Source organism: Zea mays, chromosome 1 (genome assembly GCF_902167145.1).
Source record: "Zea mays cultivar B73 chromosome 1, Zm-B73-REFERENCE-NAM-5.0, whole genome shotgun sequence".
Lineage (NCBI taxonomy): Eukaryota > Viridiplantae > Streptophyta > Magnoliopsida > Poales > Poaceae > Zea > Zea mays.
Genome location: NC_050096.1, coordinates 286,226,957 through 286,242,091, shown reverse-complemented (window position 1 = coordinate 286,242,091; position 15,135 = coordinate 286,226,957). Strand labels below are relative to the sequence as shown.

At 41.2% G+C, this 15,135-nt stretch overlaps 2 protein-coding genes across 2 annotated transcripts; one reads left to right on the top strand and one right to left on the bottom strand.

Annotated features, from left to right (window-relative positions):
• Window positions 1–3,208: 3,208 nt before the first annotated feature.
• LOC542460 (CK2 protein kinase alpha 2) lies at window positions 3,209–9,120 on the top strand. The gene is made up of 10 exons (NM_001112016.2): window positions 3,209–3,570; window positions 5,182–5,311; window positions 5,481–5,675; window positions 6,276–6,433; window positions 6,847–6,937; window positions 7,091–7,156; window positions 8,029–8,111; window positions 8,187–8,250; window positions 8,331–8,399; window positions 8,722–9,120. The coding sequence occupies exons 1-10, from the start codon at window positions 3,335–3,337 to the stop codon at window positions 8,779–8,781; spliced, it is 1,152 nt and encodes a 383-aa protein (NP_001105486.2). The 5' UTR covers window positions 3,209–3,334; the 3' UTR covers window positions 8,782–9,120.
• Window positions 9,121–10,657: 1,537 nt separating this feature from the next.
• LOC100283657 (uncharacterized) lies at window positions 10,658–14,609 on the bottom strand. Its single transcript, NM_001156558.2, has 8 exons — window positions 14,253–14,609; window positions 14,034–14,147; window positions 12,987–13,144; window positions 12,558–12,660; window positions 11,672–11,767; window positions 11,348–11,413; window positions 11,159–11,278; window positions 10,658–10,902 (listed from the first exon to the last, which is right to left on the bottom strand). Exons 1-8 carry the CDS (start codon window positions 14,397–14,399, stop codon window positions 10,822–10,824), a joined length of 885 nt encoding a protein of 294 aa, NP_001150030.2. The 5' UTR covers window positions 14,400–14,609; the 3' UTR covers window positions 10,658–10,821.
• Between the last annotated feature and the right edge of the window lie 526 nt (window positions 14,610–15,135).

Below are 15,135 nucleotides of genomic sequence, written 5' to 3'. Positions count from 1 at the left end.
GCAGGAAACAAAACCGGCGTCCCATCTGGCTAGCTCCGCCAGAAAGGCAATGATGGCGCCCCGCATGCTCTGTGACGACGGTGGCTCTCAGCCCCCTTACGGAAGCAAGAGGACGTCAGCAAGGACCCAACCGCTCCGACAGCTGTCCCTCCACCAGGCTCCATCGCTCCTCCGACGGCCACGACATCACACCAGCTGGGTGCCAAAATCTCTCCGGCTGCCACGATGGCATGTACTTAGGGCGCTAGCTCTCCCCCGCTAGACACGTAGCACTCTGCTACACCCCCATTGTACGCCTGGATCCTCTCCTTACGCCTATAAAAGGAAGGACCAGGGCCCTCTTAGAGAGGGTTGGCCGCGCGGGGACGAGGACGAGACAGGCGCTCTCTTGGGGCCGCTCGCTTCCCTCTCCCGCGTGGACGCTTGTAACCCCCTACTGCAAGCGCACCCGACCTGGGCGCGGGACGAACACGAAGGCCGCGGGATTCCCACCTCTCTCACGCCGGTCTCCGGCCGCCTCGCTTCTCCCCCCTTCGCGCTCGCCCTCGCGCTCGACCCATCTGGGCTGGGGCACGCGGCGACACTCACTCGTCGGCCCAAGGGACCCCCCGGTCTCGGAACGCCGACAAATACAGAGCTTAGACTTCACTCCAAGACACAAACAAAGAGATCAAATCCTCTCCCAAGTCCAAAGATCATTCTAATCAAATAGTGACTAGTGAGAGAGAAATTTGTGTTCATTTGTGTTCTTGCGCTTGGATCGCTTTTCTTCTTCTTTCTTTCTTGTTCACAACTTGATTGTAATCAAGGCAAGAGACACCAATTGTGTGGTGGTCCTTGTGGGGACTTAGTGTCCCGATTGATTGAGAGGAGAAGCTCACTCGGTCTAGGTGACCGTTTGAGAGAGAGAAAGGGTTGAAAGAGACCCGGTCTTTATGACCACCTCAACGGGGAGTAGGTTTGCAAGAACCGAACCTCGGTAAAACAAATCACCGCGTCTCACTCTTCATTTGCTTGTGATTTGTTTTCGCCCTCTCTTTCGGACTCGATTATATTTCTAACGCTAACCCCGACTTGTAGTTGTGCTTAAGTTTATAATTTTCAGATTCCGCCTATTCACCCCCCTCTAGGCGACTTTCACCCATCCCATACCCATCATGGTGCAAAACCCATCCCCATTCGGGTTTCGGGTCCTCAATGGGTCCCCATCCCCAATTAAGGGATAACTAGGTACTAACAGCTAGTACAAACTATCCAGATTTCATACATCACATCAGCAAGCACCCCATCCATGAACCATGATCCATTCATCCATCCATCAAAAAAGAAATCAGTACTTCGGGACCAATAGAAGAAATGGAGAAATAGAGTCTCCTTACCTTCCTTGGTCACCATCCAAGTTCGTTGACGCATGAGAATCCATGGTCGTCACTGTCGTCCTAGGCTCCTAGCAGTCGGTGTAGTGTATGGCTAGTTATTTTAGGGTTTTATCTTTTTTCTAGTCTGCTAGTTGCCTTGTTGGGCTAGGACCTGGGGTCTGGTGCGCTGCCGTGTTGGGTTTGGTGGTCGGCTCGGCCTCAACTCATTCATACAAACAGGACAGGTGTACACGTATGAAATACCCATGGGTAATCGGGTTTGGATTATTGCTTCCCAAACCCATACTCGTTTACCCAATGGGTGGAGATTTTATCCCATATCCATACCTATTGGGACAATTTTTGCCCCATACCGTATTCTAATAGGGGAATTTCTCATGGGTTAGCGGGTATCGGGTCCCCATTGACATCTCTATTATAATCAAAGGTGGCATGGAAGCACATGCGCATGGGCGGATTTGGGCCCCGGGCCACCTGGGCCGTGGCCCGGGGCGCAGCCCAAAACTCCTCTTGTATATATATTTTTTTCAGTGAAAAAATTTGGTTCAAAATACATTTCAGCCCAAAAATGTGACTCCAAAGACATCCTGCTTGCAGCGATTGAGCTTGACGCTGGCGGCCTCTCCTAGTCACGAAAACACAGACTCTTCCAATTATTTCGCAAACATGTGCGGCTGTACTTCATATGTTGCCAGCGGCACTGCCGCCTCCCTCCAGTCACTCTCCACGCCTTTGGGCTCCACGGATCCGGCAAGGGCATAAGGCAGTAACCTCTGAGACAACCGGACAGGCTCTAACTCAGGCATCTGTCACCACCGGTCCGACCTCCGCCAGTCCCCCTCCAGCCTCCCTACGACCCTGCAGCAGAGCCACGCGCGCCCTGCACTGGCGCCACGCCACCGCCCATGCAAACTCGCCCCTGCCATTACATCTTCTTCCAAGCTATACAACTTTCTTAACCTGATTCCCTTTCTTTTCTTATTCATAGGCGAGGGCGAAGTGCCTCTCTGGCCAATGGGCAGCGACTGTCTGCTGTCATGTGCCCGTAATTCTCTCCTATTGTGAGTAATTGTTCTCTGTCATAGTTTCACTGGATTGTTTTAAATGTTACTACCCCGTTCTTACATATTTATCGTCCGCTAGTTCATTTTGAACTAAAACGCTAAAAATAAAAAGACGGAGTAGTACATCATTATATGTGTAGAGTGGCCCGGAGCGTTAATTTTACGGAGCTCCGCCACTGCACATGCGTACTCTAGTTATAGTTTTACTTTATGTAAGTTGTCTAAACAATTATAGTAGTTTGGTCTCGTGTGTGTGTAGAAGTTATGGAATGTTGATTTAAGATAAAATAAATCAGTTTCCATCTTGAATCGGAGGTATTGGTTTATGCAAATCTTTCATATGTTAATAGGTAGCTACAACTACAGTATACTCAGTGATGTTCGACAGTTCGAGCTCGTTTCTTTCTTTCTTTTTTTTAAAAAACATGAGCTTGTCTTCTTTTAGTTGTGTTTAGCAGGAATTCAGTCTTGTTTTTCTTTTTCTTCCTTTTTTAAGTATGGATTCGTCTTTTTTAGGACGTGTTAAGCATGAATTCAGATTCAAGAAAAAATCATCTAAAATCTATTAAGATGTTCATGTTTAGATAGACCGTCAGGTACAGCACGACCCTGCATCGGGGGCTTCGGGGCAGCACAGCATGCCCTTGTATGAAAGCGTCTTCCGAGGGAAAGGGTCGGGCCCACGCCAGCGAACAATCACCTATAGCGACGAAAAGCCAGCAGATTCCAGCGACCGGTCATCCCAGGTCCCAGTCCACCGGTATCCTCACGCAGCCACGCTAAATTCGTCTCCACCTCCTCCCTCGTGACATCGTCTCGCACGGTCGCTCCCACCTTTCCGCCCGCCGAAACCCTAGCCCGCCCCGCCTCGCCGACGGCGATGGGCGCTGCATGATCGGTGCGTCCCCTTGGAACCGCCTGCCTTCTGGCATCGCCAAGCCCGCTGCCGCGGCTGCCGTCGTCGTAGCGGCGCTCGCGTCCTCCTTCCTCGCCCTCCCGCGTCCTCGCGCCGCCCCGCCCCCAGCGGGATCCGGGCCCCTCATGTCGAAGGCAAAGGTCTACACCGACGTCAACGTTCTGCGTCCCAAGGAGTACTGGGACTACGAGGCGCTCACCGTCCAATGGGGGTAAGTGATTACGTTACGTCACACTAGCAAAGTGCGTGCTTGTACGTTGTTACGATTTTCATTTATGCTTAAGTATTGAATATAAAAGACAAAGACATGTGTGTTCTGTTGTCTAGGTGGGTGTGAATTTGGGTTTAGAGCCAACAACTATAATTTGAATCCCTATTTGTGCATAATTTTAGCATTTTTATTATTTAAATGTTGGGGAGCACAAACACGATTGAAACTGTGGAACCAGGAAAACTGGTGCGTTATATAGTAGAGATTGTAACACCACCTAGCGCGGTTTGCACGCTTAAGCTTCGGCTGATTCGTTTGTATCTCCATGCGGTGGATTAGGTGAGATCGTTAGTATTGTCTGGCTTGCTTGCTGATTTTGGATCATCTTGGCTAGACTAAATGGTCTGGTTGAGCAGCATGATCTTTTTATCTGTGTACAGCTAATGTTGTACGAATGTTCATTTGGAGCAGAAGGTCCTAATATCACAATAGAGCCCATATTTTCAAAACTGAAGTGAATTATACCCCACCTTCTTATATCTGCTATACATTTATCCAAAAAAATTAGTGTTGAGTTGTTGACCATGTACTGGTGGCATGGTGGTGTTTATCTCTATCAGGACAATTTAATTATTTTATCTATTTTGCTTGGTTGGTTAAGGTGTACGTTCCTTTTAGTCTTTGTTATGATTTACTGCTATCAGGTCTTGGTAAGTTTTTTCCACTTGTGTCAATTTGGTGCAGCTAATCTTCTAGTAACTTGCAATATAAGCAGGTGATGGTTTCTGAACTAAGTCCTAGTGTTTATAGAAACTGATATGAAAGTTCATTAGGTCTTAGTTGTATTTTTTGGATTCTTTTAGTTACAGGATTAAGCTAAATAGTTCCTAGTGTTTTGACTTTTGAGATTATTGTGCATTGATCCGCAAAAACACGTCTATTAAGTGTAACGACATATCAGTTGACTCTCGGTGATAGGACTGAGTTGAAACCTTTTCTTTTTAGAATTAAGGCACAACTGAACTCTTCACCAAATTGAGAGTACGAGGTACGTGGATCACTAAACATGCTAATTCCAGTTGCTAAGTCTTTATGGGTGTCCCTGATTCATGCTGAAACTCTTAAGCAAGTACCAAAAACATGTAGGCCATTGTCCCTTCGCTACTGGAAATCATCTACACTATGGCATCGAGTAGGTTGTTGAGAGTTGAGACTTAGTGGAAGTTCTTCTAAATGGTTTTGCTAGTTCGTGGTGAAGTATTATTGTCTTGATAAAAACCTTAGGGGGTGGCTAATTATTTGTTGTCTTCTTTCTTTTGATACTTGTGGAGACCTATAGGAAAAAACTAATTGCATTTTCAGTAACTTTTATTTCAGCAATTTTAGTTTAGGATACATGTCTTCTCCATTGAACTTGCACGGACAGTACAGATTCAATTTCTACTCTCCAAACTCGAATGAACGGTCATTTAAATCCATCTTTTTGCTGTGTTTAATTCTTCTATAAATATTTCTCGAGCACTATGTTTCCAGAGCACCTTTTATCATATTTCAAGTTTTGTATGTCTTTCAAGTAATGTTTTCCTAACCATTATGTACCTCTTTGACCAGTGAGCAGGATGACTATGAAGTTGTCAGAAAAGTTGGAAGAGGTAAATATAGTGAGGTCTTTGAAGGCATCAATGTTAACAATTATGAGAAATGCATCATTAAGATCCTTAAGCCTGTCAAGAAAAAGAAGGTACTTGAAGGAATATGCTGCCTTTTCTTTGCAACATTTTCCCTTGCACATTCTGTTTTCAAGTGAATTTACAGTTTTGATGATAGAAGTTGGTGCCAAAGAGTTACTGTCATGAACGTAGTCATCTTCATGGTGGGTCTTTTAACATACCCTTCATATGTCTTGGCAGATCAAAAGGGAGATCAAAATACTTCAGAATCTCTGTGGAGGTCCAAACATTGTGAAGTTGCTTGATATTGTCAGAGATCAGCATTCAAAGACTCCCAGTTTGATATTTGAATTCGTCAACAACACAGACTTCAAAGTCTTGTACCCCACATTGACGGATTATGACATCCGCTACTACATATATGAGCTACTCAAGGTCACGATTGCCATCTGAATTATTTGACACATGTCATTTACTCATTTAGACATTACATTATTTTTTCGTGGATTCTTTTCAAGTAGTTCTTTTCTTATCTGGTTAAGCCCACTTAGACACAGTTTGAATCAATCTGATTGCTTAAAATTTTCTCATTTCTCTGATTGTTGCCCATGAATGTTTCAGCTATGCACTTGCACTTGCATGTGTTATATGTCTCAGAATTTCAAAAATCACCATTTTATGGAGCTGTAAATTTGTTGCAATGGTGTTGCCAATATATCGTCGATAAGTATGAATTAATGTATAAGAATATGAGTATCTGATTCACTATTTCATGTTTCTACCAATGTTTTGTACTTTTCTTCTGAAAATAGTTTTTTTAACATACTCTCACTTTTGTTTTGAGATCTGCTTTATATTTTAAATATGAAGTGAGAACACCAATGTATAAAAATCTAATCTTATGTAGCTCCCGTGCATTTCTGAGAAAAGAGAGGGAGAGAGCACCAATGTGCTTTAGATCTTGTGGCTATCTGTTCTTATTTCATGTTTTCAACTTACTATTTGTTATGTGATAATTATTTATTTTAATTCCAGGCTCTAGATTACTGCCATTCTCAAGGCATCATGCATCGAGATGTCAAGCCCCATAATGTCATGATAGATCACGAGCTTCGCAAACTTCGGTTGATAGACTGGGGCTTAGCTGAGTTTTACCATCCAGGCAAGGAATATAATGTCCGCGTTGCATCGAGGTAGGTTGGGTACAACTGAACAGCTTGTTTATCTATGCTTTTCTTAATCATATTAGATTGCATTGCATCGTTCTATTCACTTACATTTTTGAAACATAACAAGTTAAGAGCAGAATAGGTTCTTTTTATGGCTTCATAGCAGAGAGATTCAGTCGATTTGAGTTAACTTTTATGGAATTGTAGTCCTGAAAGTTAAGCAATAAAGTTAATGGATCTTATCTTCAGAAATAAGGAAATTGAGTGAATGGCATGAAAGCCGACTGTAATTACTCTGTATATTTCTATGCTAGCATGCTATCCTTACGTGCTACAATTTATTTGTATGAATTAACAAATCACGTCTAATTCTTAACATTGGTCCATGCTTTCTTTTTTTACATCTTACCTGGGCATATTTTTCCACTTCGAGTCAGGTATTTCAAGGGACCTGAACTCCTTGTTGATTTACAAGACTATGATTATTCTTTGGACATGTGGAGTCTTGGTTGCATGTTTGCTGGAATGGTATGTACACAAAAGTGCTGTCTCTAGGTTAATACTATTGGACACAATTGGGTTTGACATTCTGTAATACTATTGGACACGATGGGGATTGACATTTTGTCAAGTGCTTCAGTGGTTTTTTACCCATATATGTTTGCTGACTGATTGCTGCAGATATTTCGCAAGGAACCATTCTTTTATGGCCATGACAACCATGACCAACTTGTGAAGATTGCAAAGGTAAGGATTCGTTTGATTGTTCATTCCACATGTTTCTGGGATAAAGTAGATGTTTTGCTATGGACCTTAGTATGCAACTTGTGGTTTGAATATTTTTAGAACTAAGGGTTCAAATTTTGCATTTGTCTTCGTTGATGTTATGCCCTGTTGTTTTTTCTATTACAATCAACTATTTCTTAGAAGTTGATATTATGTAAGGTGTATGATAGCTTTTTTAACCTGAAACTGTGCCACGTTACAACAACAGAATGATGTACTTGTTGTAGCAAATTTGTATGTTATGTGTTCCATACGTGATTTATATGATATAAATTATCTGTACCAGAGTTGGATAAAGGTTATGGAACAACCTGTCATCATACAAATGAGTTCAGTTAAAAATCTGTAGCAGATAAATGTTACAGCACCAGATCAACTCTCACTCTATCTCAACTGAATCATGTATTATTTGTTGCCCCGATGGTACTTACCCGATTTTATCACTGTGGAACTTGAAACTTTGAAATCAAACTCACAGCTCAGTCAGATCTGCATGTTTACAGCAAGTCAGAAACTGGTCTTTAGTTTCCTTTGGTCTTTGTAATATGATATGGAGTCTTTGCACCATACCTTAATATTGCAAAGCTATAATGTTAAAATACTGTATCTCATGCTTAATGCAGCATTCAACATCTGCAGATGTCATAGATAGCAGCCAACGATTTGTCTACTTAGATTACGAGTAACTGAGAACCTCAGGAAGTTCTAAAGAGCTTGCGTGCTTGTTTATTCGATGCTTATGCTGTTATGCAGTAATAAGCATGAGACACTACACTCTACAAATGACTGTCCGGTGCAGTTTCTAATTCTGGCCACCTTCCTATTATTTTCAGGTCCTTGGAACAGATGGGTTGAATGCTTATTTGAACAAGTATCACATTGAGCTGGACCCTCAACTTGAAGCTCTTGTTGGAAGGTAAATTTCCATGTTTTGATATGTTGGATCCTTTTATTTAGACGAATTATAACCTTTCATGTATATCATATGCAGGCATAGTAGAAAACCCTGGTCAAAGTTCATGAATGCTGATAACCAACATCTAGTATCACCTGAGGTTTGTTATTAGCTCCAAGTACTTCAGTTGTTTCTACTGTAAATGGTTGTTGCTCAGTATGATTCTCTGTATATTTGTAGGCCATAGATTTTCTCGATAAGCTCCTGCGCTATGATCACCAAGATAGGCTCACTGCACGTGAAGCTATGGTAAGCCAGACAGATAAGCTACCATTGCAGATAATAGTGTTGCTTATTAGATCTGTAACATCACACATTATCACACCCTGTTGCATTATAATTGATTAACCCAATATACTGTCATTAGCTAACTCAGTTATTTTTCCTTGCAACCACATTCTCGCTTTACGTGTTTAAGCCACACTTAATGTGTGTGTTCACTCTTACTTAAATTCCTTTTTTCAGCCAAATATTCTGTACTTTGACATTTTAGCAGTTTGAAAAGAAAAATATTACTTATAAATGATGCCCTGGTTTGCTGCATTAATGGCTAACACATGAATAAATGTAGGCACATCCCTACTTCCTCCAAGTCAGAGCTGTGGAGAACAGTAGAACGAGACCACAATAATCGTTGTCTACACCCTCGAAATGAAGTTGTTGCTAATTTCTGGAACATCATAGGCTAAAACCGTTCAATAAGCATCTCGCTCCAGGAATCTGGGCCATGACTCCGTGGCAGTGAATCAGATAGTATGGGTCGCATCATGTGGGCAACCTTGGCAGATGTTTTTATTGTTGTCTTTAATCTTGGGACTACTGTAGCTTTAAACCTACAGGCTGTGCTTGAATGACATGATATTCATATCATATCGTCTCCTGTGGTGGGATATGAAATTGTATGTTATCTTTAAACATAAACATACTGGTTGTATTATGGTGTGCTATTATGTATGTATGATTCTTATTTATTTTGTGTGATATTGTGATGAAATACTCATGGATCTCATAGATGACATGAGTTTCCGGATAGATGTGTGTATTTTGTTGATTTTTTTAGAAAGAAATTAATAATACACAAATAGCTTGAGAAATTTATGAAATTTTACGGAGATATAACATATGTTCACATATAATCTTCTAAAATATTTAGACCATAAAATCTAGAATATGCTAGTGTTTTTTATTTTACTTTCACTTATTGCGTGAATTACACGTGAAATTATTCTAAGTATCTAAGTTTTAACATAATTAATACTTCATTTTATCATTTTTATGTTGAGACTTGAGGTTATATTCTTATAGAATATTTATAAGCCTTAGTAACTTATTTGTATTTTGATGATTTTATGCAAAATAAATTAATAATATGTATATAGTCTAAAAATTCATGTTTTTTTTAAAAACGCGACATATGTACACATATGATGCTAAAAAATATTTAGATTCAAGGAGTGTACACATATAATGCTAAAACTATTATATATGTGGAATGATGTCTTATACGGTATTTGATAAAAAATTCGTTACCGATAATATCTATATCAAACTAGTTTCGTATTCAACACATAGCTATTCGTATTTGTATTCAAGAATATTTGTATTCGTATTCGAATTCAAATCTGAATAAAAATATAAAAATAAATATGATTTCAGTAACATCCGTCCATAATGGATCCGATTACATCCCTAATCTTGTGTACGGCTATCACCACCCACTATCATCTTATGTGCATGTGGATACTGTGGCCGCTTCTAGCAGAGCGCCGATGCGCATATACACCCGCAGAGGAGAAACCTATATAAAATACAGGCGGAGATGTACATATACACCCACAGAGTAGAGACCCGTAGAAATGAGGTACCGACTGGTCGGACGTTTATTTTGCATGTTCTCATCCACGCTTATGAATAGTTGAACAATGATGTCTAGCATGTCCAAAATGAGAATACGCGGCCTGATGCGCGTGCTGCTGGACATAACCATCTAATTGGTTCTCCTCAACATCTCTCATCCTGGATCACTGTATGTATTGACTTTGTCTAAATATCTGTTTGGTTGTCTACTCGGTAGAGACACGGATTACATGTGTATATATTGACTTTGTCTAAATATCTGTTTGGTTGTCTACTCGGTAGAGACACGGGTTACATGTACGGATGCAAAACAGTCTATTTTAAGGTAATTTGACGGTATCGGCTCGTACGCAGAAAACTAATGTATCCTATCGACCAGGCTTGGGCGAAGCTGGCTGCCCACGCGCAGCGAACCAATCACCCCGAGCCTAACCCTATAAGTAAACGTATCATTACGATTAGAGAGGTTTGAACATTGAGTGAGCCACTCATTATATAACCAAATTAATAGTTTGGCAGTGCAATCGAACGTTTCTACTATTTAGTGCCGATGGAAGGGTATGACAATACAGCACGAATTCGGAAAAGAAAAAGGGATCTCGGAAAAGGAAAGAGATCATGGAATGTCCACTTGCCACTTGGCCACATGTAAGTTGTAGGCTATATATTGACACGATGCAAATAGATTGGTTACACTTTCCTTCCGTTGGTCCAACTGTCCATGGCAATTGAACAAACACTGAAGTATATGGTCAGTATATGTGCGCATGATCTATTTTTTTGGAGGGCACATGACACCTGAGCCTTTCGATTTCTACACTATATTGTCTCTGATCCATTTGGTGGCGACCCATTTCTCGCCTTTGATGACGGGGCAGCTACCATGAAGTGAAGTCTGCGACAGCATGTGCAAATGCAAGTTAGCAGCATCAAGACTTCCATTGGTAACTCTAAATTGATTTCCATGGCGTCGCAAAGAATTTTTTTACTACCTCCGTTCACAAATATAAAAGTCCAGGTGTATACCTTATATATTCGTGGGCAGAGACAATATATATTCAAATAAAAGAACGAACGTGAGTTCTACTCCGTGTACAACTTAGAGAACGGGAAGCACAAGTACAGGGCCACTTTGATAGGCCAGCACGTACCCGGTCAATGGTCCCATTTACCATAAGGGAGTAAAACAAGAGTCCGTCACCCTTCCTTGGTTTTACCTTTAGGCCAATGCACTTCTCATAGTCATAGCCTATATCCATATTCTCACTGTTCTGTAAACCAGCACAGTACTCGTTACAATCTGCTAGCAAAAATACATATAGAAAATTTCTTGCACTCACCTCGTATGGGAACATAGTTTCTCCCCCTTCTTCGACATCCGTGAGATAAAGCAAGAAAGATGCCACCTAGGGAATTGCATTTCAGTAGCTCGTTAGCTACACAGTTTAATAATTGAATAATTTTAAGACAAAAGCAAACACAAATCCAAGGTATAAACTAAAGTAGTAAATGTTTATTATAACATTGTAGAATTCCCTGGAGGAAAAATGTTGCTGATAGCTAGCATTTTCTACTTTATTTGTTCTTGAAAGAGTTAAAGTAATTCAGTTCGCACATCACAACTGATGCTGAAGTTAGCTTGGAGCAAGCAAATTGCTACATACCCTTTGATTTTTTTGTGGACCATACTGAGCTGGGTCAAATGCGTCATAATGTGAAGCATACCTTTGTCCAATATTATACCGCAGGACATTAAATGGCTGCAACATACAGTAAAATCAAATAGTTAATCAATGAAACATTATGGATGCCCATTTTTCATGCCTTTTTCGAATAGATTCGGAATGATTCCCAAAATTGTCCTTTTTGCGATGGGGGTACACAAAGTTTGCACAAAAGAACATAACATCCATATATCAATATGATCTTCATTCCATGTAAAGGAAGTACAAAGTGTAGCAATGGAAAGATTAAGTTACTACGAAGATTATATCTAAAAACACAGACAATAAAGAAATTTTTTGTTAGATCCTAATGAACAATAAGATACTTTCGAAGTTATATTTGCATATGTGGAAGATAACACTACCATATTTTTATTGAGCTACACCTTATATGCCAGTAGCAAATCAGGAAACTACTAAAGATGCAAAACTTATACTTCAAGTGAAATCCAGTATGCCGTGGAAGGATTGAATGCACTTTAATTTAGCAGCCGAAGCATGATAGATTGATAGCACTTAGCAGAAATGGTAACTTAACATGGATTATAACTTCTGCTTTTAGATTGGGACTATATTGTTTGATATTTTTTTTTCTCCCTGGAGATCACTATATCCCTTGTTCTTTTTTTTTACTATAACTATTGAGTTGGTTTGTTCCCCAGTGTGCTGGTTCTCATCAGCTCAAAAATGAAAAGTGTAAGAAAAGGGGATGGGATAAAAAAGAGAAAGGGACACATGTAGATTCCTAGAGCTGATCAATTATCTGACCAAACTAGAACAATTAAACCACAAAATATGGTATATAACTAGAAATATTATGTAGTACCTCCCCATGATTTCTGGGTAACATGGTAGCCCTTGCAATCTTCTTCTCGATTTCCGCAAGGGTTTCAGTTGGGTCTTCATTAGCACTAAGGAATGTTCCCGAACTGTTTGGCATAAGGATCCATCAGTTCAATGAAACAAATATAATGCCACAGGCTAGTTATTTTCATGATTGTGTGTGGAAGATAAATTGGTACAAAAATTTCTGAAACTATCCTTCATGAAAACTCTAAAGATCAAGAATACTAACACAACACATGCTCCTAAAAATAGGCAGTCCTGACTTCAGAGAAGGCATTGCTCATTGTAGCATAGGTACAATCCACAGAGAAAGCTACTGCACGATCTCTCCACAGTAACAAATGTGGAGTTATTTGTCAACCTATTTGGCTATTCCTTTACTGCACTTACTCTTGGACTTTAAGGTTACCTTGTCCTGATTCCTTTTGTACTCTCTGCGGTTTCTCCTTTCCTCAGGGCTAATGTTGATGGCTTAAGTCTCTCCTTTGCCGTTTTTACTATATTTTCACACTGTTCTGATGTCGCAAATTGTGGAAAGTACAAAGCACGAGGCTGCCAGCTCAAAATCTGCTCAAGAGTTCAGAATACATTATCAGAAGCAGCACATCATTAACCCAGCAATGTCTAGTGAAGCTGAGGTCATGGTGTAATATGTAACAGAAGAAATACACTAAAGATATTACTGAATTCTTAACCTGCAAGCAAGTAGTGCTAGGACCTAGGAGATAGGATACACATCCATGAGCTAACAAACGTGAGATGCATATCTTGTGTCATGGTGAGAAATCTAGGGTGTATAATTTGCTCAGATGATATCAAATTAAGATATCCATTCCATACCAAAAAATTATCCTCAATGTAGCCAATAATCTGCTGAACTGTTCGATGCATAAACACAATAAAATATAAATGTGGTACATCCATTCATTGTAACAACTGTTCTTGAGGAATACGAACCTACATTAGGTAAATGATGGCAGAAACAGATATACAACTGTGATTGGTGAGGTTGACTGAAAGTCCCACAACACCCACACCTCCTGCATTTCCCTCTACTGTCAGGATGCCTGCTAATTTTGAAATGCCAAACAAAGTTCCCAACACGCAAGACCAGGAGACCATGAAAATTGTATGCACTCAACTGACCCGCAAACTCTGCCACAATCACATGATAGTTATCAGGGCATCACAGCAATGCTGTTGCCCACAAGGTACAGTCAAAATTGGGGAAACATTACACCGGTAAGTTAGTTTCACCCCAAAGTGCATCACTGCATGATATCACATCGAATACCCCAACAGACGAATCGTGTCAACCGGGGAATGTCGCATTCACGAGCTGGCGTAGAATTCACGAACACTGAACACTCGTGCCCACACCAATGCCCGTCACGCCGAATGTATGACGAAACAAGCAACCGCCCCATGCAGAGATGGAATCGGAATGAGACATCACCTGGTATGGGATCAAGGACGGCGCAGCCTCGCCGGACTCGCCGTAAGGCATCTCCGGCCACGCCGCCTCCAACAGCCGCTCTCTCGGCACCGGCATATCCGCCTCCTCCGGATCCTGCACCGCACCTCCCACCGCACCACAGCCAGCCCACCCAGATCAGGAGCGGCGCTACAAGGAAGCTACGAATCGGAACGTGGCTCGGGGCTCGCCGTCGCGTACCTGGGTGAAGAGGAGCGAGCCGAAGAAGCCGGCGAGGAAGAAGAGGGAGCAGGAGAGGAGCACCACGGGAAGCCGCAGTCGCGTTCGCAACAGACCCGCACCGCCGGCACCTCCGCCGGCGGCCCTGATGACGCCACCTCCCTTCATTCCACGAGCTAGGAGACGAGGACGATCCGGCGTCGCGTCACGGCCTCACGGGAGAGGCGGGTCTTCTCTGAATCTCTGAATGGAGCGAGTTCTTTTGTTATTAGTCAGGTGTCCGAGCACTGACGAATGGGACCGAATACTCGATAGACGGGCCCGGTGCGCGACGTCACGTGTCTGTAAAGAACACCCAGTCAGTTACGGTGGGCCCAGGCGCGCACACACAAGTCTATAAGACTATAAGTGCTGCTGCATCTCGTACTTGCTTCACATTTGGAGGAAAATATAAAGATTTTTTATGAAAAAATAAAAGAGTTAAATCCTTAGACTGTGTCAGCAATTCAATTATATGGTCACATAAAATAATATTTTGCACTGTATATTGCATTATTTATAGAGTAGACTTTAACATGAGTATAAAGATGATTAAGCTGCTGGAGATAACCTTAGAATCGTTTGGTATAAGAAATATATGGCCCATCACCATCCTATCCTTCACTTTTTTATTTGTGATTTTTTATAAAATGAATAGATTAATCTACCACCATCTCAGCCTCAAATTATAAACATTTATTTTAGGGGTGTTTGGTCCCACCTCCTAAACTTTAGTGACTAAAATTTAGTCGCTTTTAGTCTCTAAACTACCAAACATTATGACTAAATAAGCCATTCTAATAGAAATTCTACGTACTAAAGTATAGTAAAAAAGTTTAGCTAGGTGACTAAGGTAGTGTTTGGT

Excerpts from the sequence above, each read along its gene's own strand:
- LOC100283657 (NM_001156558.2), bottom strand. The coding sequence starts at position 14,399 with ATGAAGGGAGGTGGCGTCATCAGGGCCGCCGGCGGAGGTGCCGGCGGT. Across the intron at positions 11,768-12,557 it reads TACCCAGAAATCATGGGGAG|CCATTTAATGTCCTGCGGTA; the intron begins GTACTACATAAT and ends TGTATGTTGCAG. Across the intron at positions 11,414-11,671 it reads GTCCACAAAAAAATCAAAGG|GTGGCATCTTTCTTGCTTTA; the intron begins GTATGTAGCAAT and ends GCAATTCCCTAG.
- LOC542460 (NM_001112016.2), top strand. The coding sequence starts at position 3,335 with ATGATCGGTGCGTCCCCTTGGAACCGCCTGCCTTCTGGCATCGCCAAG. Across the intron at positions 3,571-5,181 it reads GCGCTCACCGTCCAATGGGG|TGAGCAGGATGACTATGAAG; the intron begins GTAAGTGATTAC and ends CTCTTTGACCAG. Across the intron at positions 5,312-5,480 it reads AGCCTGTCAAGAAAAAGAAG|ATCAAAAGGGAGATCAAAAT; the intron begins GTACTTGAAGGA and ends ATGTCTTGGCAG.